General features: G+C 38.1%; 2 protein-coding genes across 2 annotated transcripts; one reads left to right on the top strand and one right to left on the bottom strand.

The window, feature by feature from the left end:
- Window positions 1-40: 40 nt before the first annotated feature.
- zgc:112334 (uncharacterized protein LOC619199 homolog) lies at window positions 41-6,184 on the top strand. The gene is made up of 11 exons (XM_038279910.1): window positions 41-195; window positions 793-900; window positions 2,010-2,106; window positions 2,187-2,321; window positions 2,397-2,595; window positions 2,681-2,812; window positions 3,823-3,922; window positions 4,018-4,189; window positions 4,301-4,445; window positions 4,537-4,591; window positions 5,225-6,184. Exons 1-11 carry the CDS (start codon window positions 151-153, stop codon window positions 5,366-5,368), a joined length of 1,332 nt encoding a protein of 443 aa, XP_038135838.1. The 5' UTR covers window positions 41-150; the 3' UTR covers window positions 5,369-6,184.
- ndufaf3 (NADH:ubiquinone oxidoreductase complex assembly factor) lies at window positions 6,153-9,534 on the bottom strand. The gene is made up of 5 exons (XM_038279911.1): window positions 9,400-9,534; window positions 8,402-8,597; window positions 8,258-8,324; window positions 6,772-6,872; window positions 6,153-6,645 (listed from the first exon to the last, which is right to left on the bottom strand). The coding sequence occupies exons 1-5, from the start codon at window positions 9,486-9,488 to the stop codon at window positions 6,538-6,540; spliced, it is 561 nt and encodes a 186-aa protein (XP_038135839.1). The 5' UTR covers window positions 9,489-9,534; the 3' UTR covers window positions 6,153-6,537.
- Window positions 9,535-12,187: the final 2,653 nt, after the last annotated feature.

Below are 12,187 nucleotides of genomic sequence, written 5' to 3' on the forward strand. Positions count from 1 at the left end.
TATTCATATATGTGCCCGTCATAAGAGGATTATTGCAAAGAAGAAAGCAAAGCAATTAGTCTCACAGGCCATTCTGTCTCCTGTTTCTCGACACAGACTTTGTAAACTGCTATCAGGGGAAGCAGCTGGGATTGGAGCAGAGACACCAACATGATGCAGGAGTATGATATAATAGTGCTTGGAACTGGAATCAAGGTAAGAAAAAAGCTAGTGTTCATATGAAATAATCAACATGCAATATAAGGGAATGTGCATGCTTCTGTCAGCTCTCTTAAGCTTTTTTTTTTTTTTTGCGGGGACATAGTGAAGAAATTGAATGCCATCTTCAAAATACTTTGTTGAAAGGAGTTAGCAGATGGTTCAGTAACAAATATGAAGAAAAACAATGACAGCTGTCATTTCTCTTTCCAGTTTCCTTTTTGCAGTCCTAGATAGAATATCTGCAGAGGTGGTATGATCTTTATGACTACAAATAACTTCAATTTCAAGGTCAAATCATAACTGAATGCTATATATCTGCACCAAACATCTTAAAACACGCTAAATGATTTGTTCTTTTTTGCTTTTAACAGTAGAACGGACACTACTAAAGAGAAATGTTTTGCTGGAAATTCTTTCCCCTTTTTTCCACCACATTTTCATGGACCATCATCCTGCAGACCCACTAGGCTTCCCTGAAGGGGATTTAATCAGTGACATCATGGCATTAGTGCTGATCTGCCTTCACACAAACTGATAACTGCTGATTCCAACAGCTTTTGACCTACTTCCCATATTCTTCCTTTTTACCAGGAATGTGTCCTATCTGGCTTAATGTCGCTGAGTGGGAAAAAGGTCCTTCACATTGACAAGAACTCATGCCATGGAGGAGAAAGTGCTTCTATTTCTCCCCTTGAGGAGGTTAGTTTAACGCATATTTCACACTGTAGACATGAAGCAGTTACAGTTTTAAAAATGTAATATATTAGAGGCATGTTGCTCCTATTGCCTAAAATCCTTTTAATGATAAGCCAGAGCAAGCGTAGGGGTGATTAGTTTTTTCTTCTGTGTAGAATAAAGAGGTGACAGCTGATCAGCGTACCCCAGATTTGACCTTTGAATTACCTTAACAACATGTCAACAAGTACCTCCAAAGTAATCTTGACAGACATTAGATTTAGTAGAAGCAACCTGTTATCCCACACTGATGGTGGGATACTGGAAACTTTAAGAGATTGATGTCCATAAAACCTCAAAAATGCTATGCCCAGAAATAGCATCATGTAAATGTGAGTATTTTTTTCTTAAAATAAGTGTATTTTTTCTTGAATTAAGCAGGTAAGTGAGACTCTTTGACCAATGGAATAAGACAATTTATGCAATAAGTTATTTATTATTTCAAGTCCATAATATCTAATTATCTTATTTTTAGTTTAAAAATACACCTTCCATTGGCAGATTATCTTATTAACCTATAAAAATTAAGGGTGAATGCACTTATTTTAAGAAATTGTACTTATTTTTAGACAGCTTTTGCAGCGTATTAAAGTTGAAATACATTTAAGCAGCAAAAATGATCTAGAACAGTGAACATTTCTTAAATTAAGTATTTTTCGTCTTCATTTAAGTGTGTAAAAGAGATGATTTGCCAATGAAATGAGTATTTTACTATCAAAATAAGAAAATTAGATATTATGCACGTGAAATAAGTCCATGCAATTGTTTTTTTTTTCTTGTTTTGAATGTAAATTTTCTCATTCCATTGGTAAAGTGTCTCACTTTCCTCCTCAATTCTAGAAAAAAATTATCTTATTTTAAGAAAAAAAAGACTTATTTGATTTTCCGTTTTTTGCACTGAAGCTTTCTGGTTTTGAATCGAAGGAAATAATGATTTTTCACCAAATTTCAGTATGAATACCTTGGGAGTGTTAACCTAATATTTACCTGCCCATGTTTGGCAGACGCAACTTTTCCTCTTTGCACAAAGCAGTGTACACCATCACTGGTATTAAATGCTGTTTTTGTTACAGCTGTACAGGAGGTTTAAGGTTCCTGGCCCTCCTAAATCGATGCGTCGAGGGAAGGAATGGAATGTGGACCTCATCCCAAAATTTTTCTTGGCCACTGGTAAGTGTAGGGAATCTTGGGTTATTAGTAAAATTATTGTTTAAGGCTTAAACTAAAATCAAGTGATGTTTTTCCTTCAGGCCCCCTGGTTAAAATATTGGTGCACACTGAAGTGACTCGCTATCTGGACTTCAAAGTTGTGGAAGGAAGTTATTTATTTAAAGCAGGCAAACTGTACAAAGTCCCTGCCACAGAGGAAGATGCCCAGAGCTCAGGTGACATAGATCTGAACATTCAATCTGCCTCTACATTTAAAAATATGAAACAATGTTAAAATGTTTTATTTTCAGATCTGATGGGCATGTTTGACAAGAGGAGGTTCAAGAAGCTGCTGCACTTTGTTCAGAACTTTGACATAAGAAACCCCCGCACACACCAGGACGTGGATCCTGAAAAAACAACCACAAGAGAGCTGTTCAGCCGCTTCGACCTGGGACAGGATGTTATAGAGTTCACAGGTCACGCCATAGCCTTACACTCCAGCGAGAGGTCAGTGAAGACCGTCAGTAAATCACAGTGATCTCAGACGGCTCAGAGGTCTCAGTCTTTGTCCATATTCTTTCCTGTATTGCAGCTACCTGGATCGGCCCTGTTTGGAAACCATCAACCGGATCCGGCTGTACTGCGAGTCTTTGTCTCGCCACAACACCAGTCCATACCTGTTCCCCCTGTACGGGCTGGGGGAGCTACCGCAGGGATATGCCAGGTGCGATGCAGACACTGTTTCCTTAAAGTATGTAGAGCATTGGCTTGAAGGACAAGCCAGGACTTTTCTCTGTGGAATTTATGTATACCTGGTTATTATAGTTTTATCTCACGACCCAGAGTCTTGCATGCCGGGTTATTGGCGGATTTGAATTGCCAACAGGAGGTTTTGTTTTTTTTTGCTTTGATAAGCACCTCAAATTTTTTCTGGAACATCTCATTACATTAAATAGTTGTTTAAGGCTTAAGTGTTGATTTTTCTGCTATATTTTAAAATGAAATGTGTAATAAAGTGTGAAGACACATAGATTAAGTACTAAACAAACATAGTAATAGTCATTTATTGAGTGCGTGACAGAAATATCTATTTTAGTAAGGTAGATGTCTCCTGTGTGCAGAAACTAGTGGCTCAGATATTGAGTTTTCCTGACTTTGCGTTTGGGATCCGTCACATTCCTTTAGTATCAGTAATTAGTTGCATTTTCCCCCACAAGTCTTTGTCAGCTTTAGGTAAAAAAAATAGCCCCATACCATGCTGTCCCTACCTCCAAACCGCTCGATTGCTGTGGTTGTTATTGGGGTGATCTTTAAAAAGTCATGTATTTGATAACCTTTCAGATTCTTTTTTATTTCTTTTTCAGTAAATGATAGGAAATATTTTCCATAGTTGATTTCATCATAAAAACCTTTTTTTTTTACAGTTCTGTTTATGAGAGCCAGTTGACCTCACTGGAGAGCTCTTTATAATGGAGTACTTAGAGAGCCTTTTGCTTTTTACCCATCATGGGATACTTCCTGTATAACACCTTGGCGATATTTTCGTAGGTTATCAATTAGTATTAAGCCCTTATTCCTTTTATTATTAATTTTATTATACATATACATGTGTAGATTCATTTGGTTATTGACATCTGGTCTCAATTTCTGCTCTACGATGTTTTAGTTCTTTCAGCATTAGTCTATTTGTTCGTTTCAGGGTTTTTTTTTATTTCAAATATGTGTGTTTTACAGACTGAGTGCAGAGTATGGAGGAACCTTCCTGTTGAACAAGCCAGTGGATGAAATCATAATGGACAATGGCAAAGTGAAAGCTGTCAAATCGGATGGGAAGGTGAAGCAGATGGGAGGCCGTAGGGGGAAATTTGAGTTGAAATGTAGGGTAGAGGTACACCTCACTAAATAATGTTCTCTTCCTTTTCCCCACAGCTTTTTCTCTGTAAGCAGTTAATCTGTGATCCCAGCTATGTTCCTAACAGAGTCAGGAAAGTTGGACGTGTCATACGAGTTATCTGCTTATTAAATCATCCAGTTAAAAACACTCATGAGGCCAGCTCCTGTCAGATCATCATCCCTCAAGCGCAACTCAACCGAAAGTCAGGTGGATTTATTTTTAAAAACCAACTTTCTTACCCTTAATGACAAAGAGCTAGCAGATGTTTTAATCCTGAATGAATATTTGTGGATGTCTCCTTCTGTTTTGTCCATGCAGACATTTACATATGTGTGGTGTCCTACAGCCACAGTTTGGCCTCAGATGGGATGTACATCGCCACCGTGAGCACGGCTGTAGAGACCAACAATCCAGAGAAAGAAGTGGAGCCCGCCTTGGAGCTTCTTGAACCCATCATGCAGAAGTTAGTGATGTGATGAAATCCTTCTATTCTCCATTTGCTTTGCCTTTTTAGCTGAATGGTTGTAATTTTAGTACGGCTATTATAATTCCAGATTTGTGTCCACCACCAACCTGCTGGTTCCAAATGAGGATGGAAGAAAGAGTCAGGTAAAGAGAAATCAGCAGAGGCAGGCAGAATTACACAAACATCCATCAGTAGCATAAATGTCAAGTTAATAATGCGTCAGATTGAGCTTCTAAGCATCGCATTAGGATATTAAACAAGGCTGAGGTCAGGGCTTAAATCTGAGCCTAATTTTCGGCCTGTTTCATCCATTGATGTCTGTTCAGGACCATGGTCTACTTTTACAACCTTTAACTCTGTTCTGGTTGGAACCATCTCAATGCTGATAAAAAAGATTCAAATAAAAATGTTTATTATTCCACCCATCTTGGCGGCGCAACAGCACCTCTGCTACTGATCAGCTATACGTTGCTTCAACCACATGCTCAACAGTTGGAACAGAGAGTTTAAAAACCAATCTTCTGCTGATCAAAGCATACACTGTGATTATGATCAATAAGCTCAAACCTTTTATTGGTTGATTTTTTTTAATTTTTTTATTGGATCATGTCTCAGGAGTTCATGCATTTATTGGCTCCCTGAGCTCAGCCTAAAGTATTTGGAGAATCTAAAGTATTAAGAGAATCATGCTGATAAATGTAAAAATTTGACTCAAAATCTGAGTGAATGTTTAAAAGTCTGGTTTTCTTCTCTCCTCTGTTTCTCTTCCTGGTTAGATTTTTGTGTCCCGTTCATATGACGCAACAAACCACTTTGACTCAGAGTGTGAGGACATTAAAGACATGTACCGCCGGGTCACAGGAGCAGAGCTCTGCTTCGGGGGACCTCGGAATCTGTCTCACGACTCCGATGACGACTGAGAGACGCCCTCCACATCAGGAAGATGTGATAAAACAGACAAGAAAAAGAGCGAAAACGGCTGTGAAACACAGAGTGCAGCATGAACCGTGACATTTAAATGTTGAAATCCCCTTCTCCACTGATTTGATTTTTATAATTTGTTGTTTGAGGAAGCTTGTAAAAGTGGAGCTGTGTAACATTAACACTGTTCCCTCCCTGTGTTATTTTTTCCCCTCCATATAATAATTCCTACATTGTATTGTAAACATATTAATAGAAAGAGATTTAGCTAAATTTCTGGGGGTTAGTTTGATAATTACTTAAATAGCAATCATGTAGTTCTGCATGCATTACCAACTGAGACTCACTTTGAAAACATCCTTTTTGCAACTATTCCAGGTAAAAGTAGCTCAGCTGCAGACTGCTTGTGGGTTTAACTGTGATTAGGGATGAATCGAACATGTAGGGGATTTGCGGATTCTCTTCTATGCTGGGGGCTTATGTGTCAGAAGGACAAAGCCAGTGAATCATATCATATGCTGCACAGGCAACTTGTTTGCTGCAGAGCTGCTGCTGCTGCTGCTGCAGGAGGAGGACACACGGAGCAAAGAGGCTTATCCAGATAAAGGACAACTCACCACAAATGACCTCCTCACCTCGGCACAGGCTGCTTCACATTCCCACATATTATGTCCTTTGTTTTGTTAGTGGATTTTATTGTTTACGTGATGCTGAGCAGACTGAAAACTACAAATACAGCATGATGGAATGGTTTCGGTAGACAAAACAATAAATTAATGAAACTGTGGTACTTAATAAATGTATTTTTAAACACACCAGTCTATACAAATGCTTTAATTTATACACAAGGATACAGTTTTACTCGACTCTTGCTTTTGCTTCGTTCTCTTTTCCTGTTTATTTTTTTGACAGATAGTATTTACTTCTAAAGTGGAATATTATACACATTTCCACAACTTTTTTTGACTTTGGAGGAAATTCTCATGTGGCTCTCTGGCTTGCATAGGAATGCCTGAGACTGACGGAGGCTGCCTCAAGCTTCAATATTCATAAAATAGATAAGAATTGCTTTGCTCCTTTGCGCTGAAAGCCTTACTACCCTCTTACTTGGATGTGAACCTATGCCTTAAAGGGCTTCCACTCTTAAACTAATTTTGAGTCCCAACATTTAGTCCTGCTTCACTTCCAGAGCCGTGCTGTAAGATGGAGGAATTAGACCAGCAGCCACCAATCTTCTCTCAGTGTTCAGAAAGTTGAATGTTGCACAGGCGTTTGGCTGCAAAACAGTACAAATAAATAAAAACAAGGATAAAAAATATAACTTAGGTAACTTATTCTAATTGTTTTATCGTAACAAAATATTTTTTAATTTCATAGCAAAAACAGACTGAGTGGTCTTTACCGTGTCCTGCACCTCCACAGCGATGCGTTTCCGCTTTAGCAGTGCAAAGACAGAGGGGTCAATTCGTTCGACGTGCGTTCCTGTGCCCAGCACCAGAATCTCTGCAGCAGGGTGGTAAAAAAAATATATATTTATATAGAAAACAAAAAGTTAATATTTCTAAATGAAATACGTCAGAGGAAAATTAGAAACATGCACAGACAGGAAATAAATATAGCCATTCACAAATAATGGCACATTTGTTAAAGATGTGCAGGATCTTCAAAAAAATTATTCCAGTATAGGTGCTCCAATTACATAGCAGTTAAAAATTAGGTGCATCTGCTCAGTAAGGGAAAAAAAAAAAAATGTAAAAATACTCAAATTCACATCCGCAAATTCCTTTATACTTCGTTTTTTTTTTACTATGTAGAACATTTTAACTAATTTGTCCCTTGGTGTATAAACAAACAGACCTTTTTTCATGACGTGGGTCTAGAATAAAACAAATGATGAGTATGTGATAAAGACCACGAATTTTTACTGTTAATTATTGGATCAATGATGCCGTAGGCTGGTTTGTCCTCCAAAAACATCAAAACTGCTCTCTCTTTGAGAGTGTGCAGCATCATGAACTCTTTGAAATCCTTAGACGGTTTGTATCAAAGTCTGCCTGATTCATGACGTATGATAATGATCCAATACATTTAGTCATATTATCACAGAAACAGTGCAAACGACACTTTATCAACAATCGTGTCTCTTTCATTTTTTAGATTAGAAGCCAACTATGCACAAGAAACAAAAGGTTTTGGAGGAATTTCTTTTCATAAAATAATATAGAAAATTATAAAAGTTGTTTTTTATTTTTTTCTTTGCCATAATAAATTAAATATATATATAAAAAATAAAAAAAAGAATATGGTATATATTCATTTCATACTTATTTAGTAGTAGGGAAACGTTGAATAAAAAAAACTTTACTCCTTTCTTTATTATTTTATGAACAGAATTTTGAAAAAAATTAACAATTATATGGAGTATAAACCTTCAAACACGACGATCTCGTGTTGTATAAAGTTTCTTTATTATTGTGTTAGTTTTCTATTTGATCCCTTATAGTTATTTTATTACTTTTTTAATGTCCAGTAATTTCAGCTGTATCTGGTGCTAAAGTTTAAATTGTTGATGATATCTTAATATCAAACACACTATTTTATAATTACTGGAACAGCATATGAGAGTTGAAGTAAGTGATTAGGTGAGTTAATTCATGTACCACTCTGTATAAAGTGTGTTTACGGCAACCTGAACAACAGGGAATACTTTTGCAAGTATGTCATATGTCTTTGTTTATTATGACTTCTACTAGAGCTAAAAGGCTGAAGGAAATACATCACTACAAAAAAAAAAAAAGATAAATGTTAAACTTGGACTTTCCATAAATCATTAGTTTTTTTCAGTAAATGATCAAACATCTGTGCGATCTTATTGTTTTTGGTCGTACCTATAGGTGGTTCAAGCATATGGAAGAGTGAGATGCTCTCTTCTGTGATGTCTTTATAACTCCCAACCTGCAGAAACAGACATTTTTTTTCCCCATAACTTGGAACATAAATCTTTTAAGGGGCTGTTTGGAAAGTGATCTCACGTTCCACTGCAGGATGGCAGGAGGAATCACGGCACAGGGTCCAAAAACCCGATTTCCGTCAATGTTGAATCCTGCAGAACTGTAGCTGTGTATCAGGATCCCACTGTCGGCCTCGTTCTTTATGACAGATACTGTGGTCCGCTGGTACAGCTCATCGTCGCCCGGCTCTAATCTGTGAGCCCTACAGAGAAACGGGCTGCAATCAAAGACATGAGTAATAAATTCTAGGTCTCCATGCAACATCGCTGGCATGGTCTATGTATACTTAAGCAACTGGGTAAAGCTTCAGCACAACATGATCATAAAGTACAGATTTTTTTTTCATATTATTTATCAGGAGCAGAAAAATATCTAATTAAAATTCCACATGATTACAGGTTGAAGAGAAACTCTTAAATTTGGAGAAAATGAAGAAAAGCCAGTGGCGTAGTGGGTAGCACGGTTCTGGGTTCAATTCCTTTCTGCATGGAGTTTGCATGTTCTCCCTGAGCATGTGTGGGTTCTCTCCGGGTACTCTGGCTTTCTCTCACAGTCCAAAAAAATGAATGTTGGGTTAATTGGCTTCTCTAAATTCTCCTTGTGAGTGTACATGAATGGTTGTTTGCCTCTGTCCAGGGTGACCCCGCCTCTCGCCTGTAGACAGCTGCAGATGGGCACCAGTAGCCCTTGCGACCCCGCTTTGGATAAGTGTGATAGAAAATGGATGGATGAAAGAAAAACCATATAGACCTGTGATTTCAGTCTGCACTTTCCTTAATTTTTTTGGAGAACAGGCTGCACAGGTCTGTCATATGAATCAGCTGCAATATACTTCTAGAGCTTGAGCTAAAGTACCTCTTAACTAATAGAAATTTGAAAACAGAAAACCTATTTCATAACTATAACATGACATTAGAATGACCTACCCTCCTAGGAGATATAATCCACAAAAAGACGACATGTACATAAGTGAATTGTTGTTTAGGGTTTAAATATTTAAGAACTTTAATGAAACAAACCTAGAAAATGCGGGTGCAGCTCTCTGGGATAATAGAAACCCCCCTGTTGATCTCTGCAGCAGCAACCTGGTGCGGACGGCAGCGGCCATGTTTGAGCCGGTGATACACAGGGGGACGGATTTCAGTGTAACACCACCCCCCTCACTGAGTAATCGAGCGTCGAAAAGTAGATTGATAGTTTGTAGACGTTGATAATAGGGCTTGGTCGTCGTGACGTAGGCACTTCGCGTCGCCGCCATGTTGAATGCGTCTTTTACCGCGGCTCAGACTACTGCCTATGACTACCGGGTACTGTACTCCCTCTCAGCCGTGTTTTAATTTGATTAATTTCACCTTAACTTGATTTCAACCATGGTAAACCGTTGCTGTATTGTGGGCTGTAACAGCTCAACGCATGATCGCCATGGAAACATAGAAAATGGGTTAACTTTCCACCGCTTTCCTGAATTGACGCGTAACCATGGAGACCAAGCGTCAGAGATATAGAGTCGTCGGCTTGCTTGGATCGCGGCTGTAAGACGACCGAACATAACTTTCCACAGTATTCCAATGTCATTGAGAGTGTGTTCCCTGCATTTTCATTCTGGTAAGTTAAAGATGCACGGTTTTATTTTATAGCCTGCTTTGTTTCTTTCCTTCAAAGTTGGGATCTTTTACGGGAAAATAATAAAAACGGCAGCGGGAAAAGGCTCAAATACGTGAGAAACCCGGAGGGTTGGCAGTTAACGTTACTAACTACACCTTTGAAACACATAGCAGCTAGTTAAAAGTACATTACATGCGTGAGTGGTTGTTAGCATTAGCGGTTAGCAGTTGCTAAACTAGCAGGTTCCAGAGCCCGTCTGATCACAGCTTACCTTCGTACGAATTACTCTGTTCCCACTGCTTGCTGGCTTTATGATCTGCAGCTCCTGAACCCATCCATTCATGAACTGCATATGAGACTCCAAGGACTTGTAGCTTCGGAACTGTTTTGAAGTATAGGCGCTCGCTCATCGGTGCTCCACTCATTGTTTGGAACTTTATATGGATCCAAATGATTAATAATGCTGATTTTGTCACCATACCGGTCCCTGGCTTCTCTATTTAATGTGTCCTGGTAAATTCCAGATCCTTTTCGGGATTTTAACATCTTTTTTCTCTCTACTTCTGTCTCTTCTTTCAACAACAACGTTGTGTCAGAGCTATGTTTACGTTTGCGTAGCCGTCAATATGACCGCGACGTCCCACAATGCAACGTGGATCCCGAGCCCTATAACAAAATAGACACCACCAATAATAACACAAAGATAGTCTTGACCAGTGACGTGCGGTGAGGTTCATAGCTGGTGAGGCACTGACGTCATCAGAATCAGATTTGCAAATAGATGCATAGATTGACAGCAGTTTACAGGTTATGTTTCACTTCTGCATCCTTACACATACAAACTGTAGCTCACAAAACACACATTTCCTTAAAAAACAAAACAAAATAAATGTTATTACTGTCTTACCTTTACTTATAAATGAATAGAAGTCCTCCTTATCTTCCTTCAGTTTTAAAAGTCTCTCTGTCTCAATGGAGATCACTGCCAGGGAAGAAAGCCTTCCTTGATCCGTCCTGTTCCTGCCTTATGTTTTCAGTCTCTTGAGCACCCCCTGCCATGAGGCAAGAGAACTGCCTGCCTCACCTCGAACTTGTTCTCTGCCGTTTATAATCGCTCATTACACGAAACACGTTACACAAACACAGTTGGTGACAAAAAGCTCTGTACATTATATACATAAGCCAAATTATTAGAAATAAGTTCACATATTACATTTGTTTAAACCATTTTATTGACGCCGTACAGCAACATGCTCTCTCCGCTTTGCAGCCAGCGCAGAGCCAGGGGTTGCGCAATCCAAGGTGAGGCAGAGCTCGCTGCTGCCTCACCGGCATCGCTTCCAAGCATTTGAATGGGAAAATAAGAAAATTCAGCGATTTTGAACAAATAAAAATCGAAATTGGTGAAGCTACATGAAAAATGAATATTTTTTAGTACAAACCACCGGATGAATATAACAATTTAAATTACTTTATGATTATATATTTTCTTTCTTTCCATGATGGCTGGTGAGGCACTGCCTCACCTGCCTCCCCTGACCGCACGTCACTGGTCTTGACCTGTTTTTTTTTATGAAGGACACCCTCACCCTTTTTTAAACTAATTTTAGAAAGGCATTTTCTCCTTAGTTACTTCTTGTATTGAACCTCATCTTTCCCTTTGAACACATATCGTTTGGCTTCTTTGAATTTCCTTCTGTAAAGATAAAGCAGTTTTATATGATCAATCTCATCATATATTTATTCAAATAGCACATCGAAAAATTTTAATGAAATAAACCAAATCTATCTGGTGAAGTCAAACAGTATATTAAGACTGTTAAAAGCTTCATTATTGTAAAAGCTAATACAACTCTTGACTTATGGAGATCTTATGTAGTCTCTACAATATCTTTGTGTAGTTTAAGATTTTTAACAATTTGGTATCCTGTCTTTGAATAAATCAGAATTACTGCCAAGTAGGTCTGCACTTGCAAGGAATTTGACCTGATGTTGAAGATGCAGACAAACATATATATAAATATATATCTGTATATAGATATATATATACATATATATATCTATATATAGATATATACACACAGCATACAGAATATATAGATATATAGCTATATACAACACAAAACATGCAATATACTATATACAATATATAGTACATAGCTATATATAATATACAAGTAGTGCATTGATGATGTAACGCAG

The sequence above is a fragment of the Cyprinodon tularosa genome, unplaced genomic scaffold (genome assembly GCF_016077235.1).
Source record: "Cyprinodon tularosa strain WSP-4 unplaced genomic scaffold, ASM1607723v1 ctg154, whole genome shotgun sequence".
NCBI classification, from domain to species: Eukaryota; Metazoa; Chordata; class Actinopteri; order Cyprinodontiformes; family Cyprinodontidae; genus Cyprinodon; species Cyprinodon tularosa.

What these genes read in the sequence shown, in the direction of transcription:
- ndufaf3 (XM_038279911.1), bottom strand. Translation starts at nt 9,488, where the DNA reads ATGGCCGCTGCCGTCCGCACCAGGTTGCTGCTGCAGAGATCAACAGGG. An exon ending in TATGCTTGAACCACCTATAG is followed by an intron (nt 6,873 to 8,257) that starts GTACGACCAAAA and finishes ACCCTGCTGCAG; the next exon opens with AGATTCTGGTGCTGGGCACA. An exon ending in CTGTGGAGGTGCAGGACACG is followed by an intron (nt 6,646 to 6,771) that starts GTAAAGACCACT and finishes ACTGTTTTGCAG; the next exon opens with CCAAACGCCTGTGCAACATT.
- zgc:112334 (XM_038279910.1), top strand. Translation starts at nt 151, where the DNA reads ATGATGCAGGAGTATGATATAATAGTGCTTGGAACTGGAATCAAG. An exon ending in AAAATTTTTCTTGGCCACTG is followed by an intron (nt 2,107 to 2,186) that starts GTAAGTGTAGGG and finishes TTTTTCCTTCAG; the next exon opens with GCCCCCTGGTTAAAATATTG. An exon ending in GGAAGATGCCCAGAGCTCAG is followed by an intron (nt 2,322 to 2,396) that starts GTGACATAGATC and finishes TTTTATTTTCAG; the next exon opens with ATCTGATGGGCATGTTTGAC.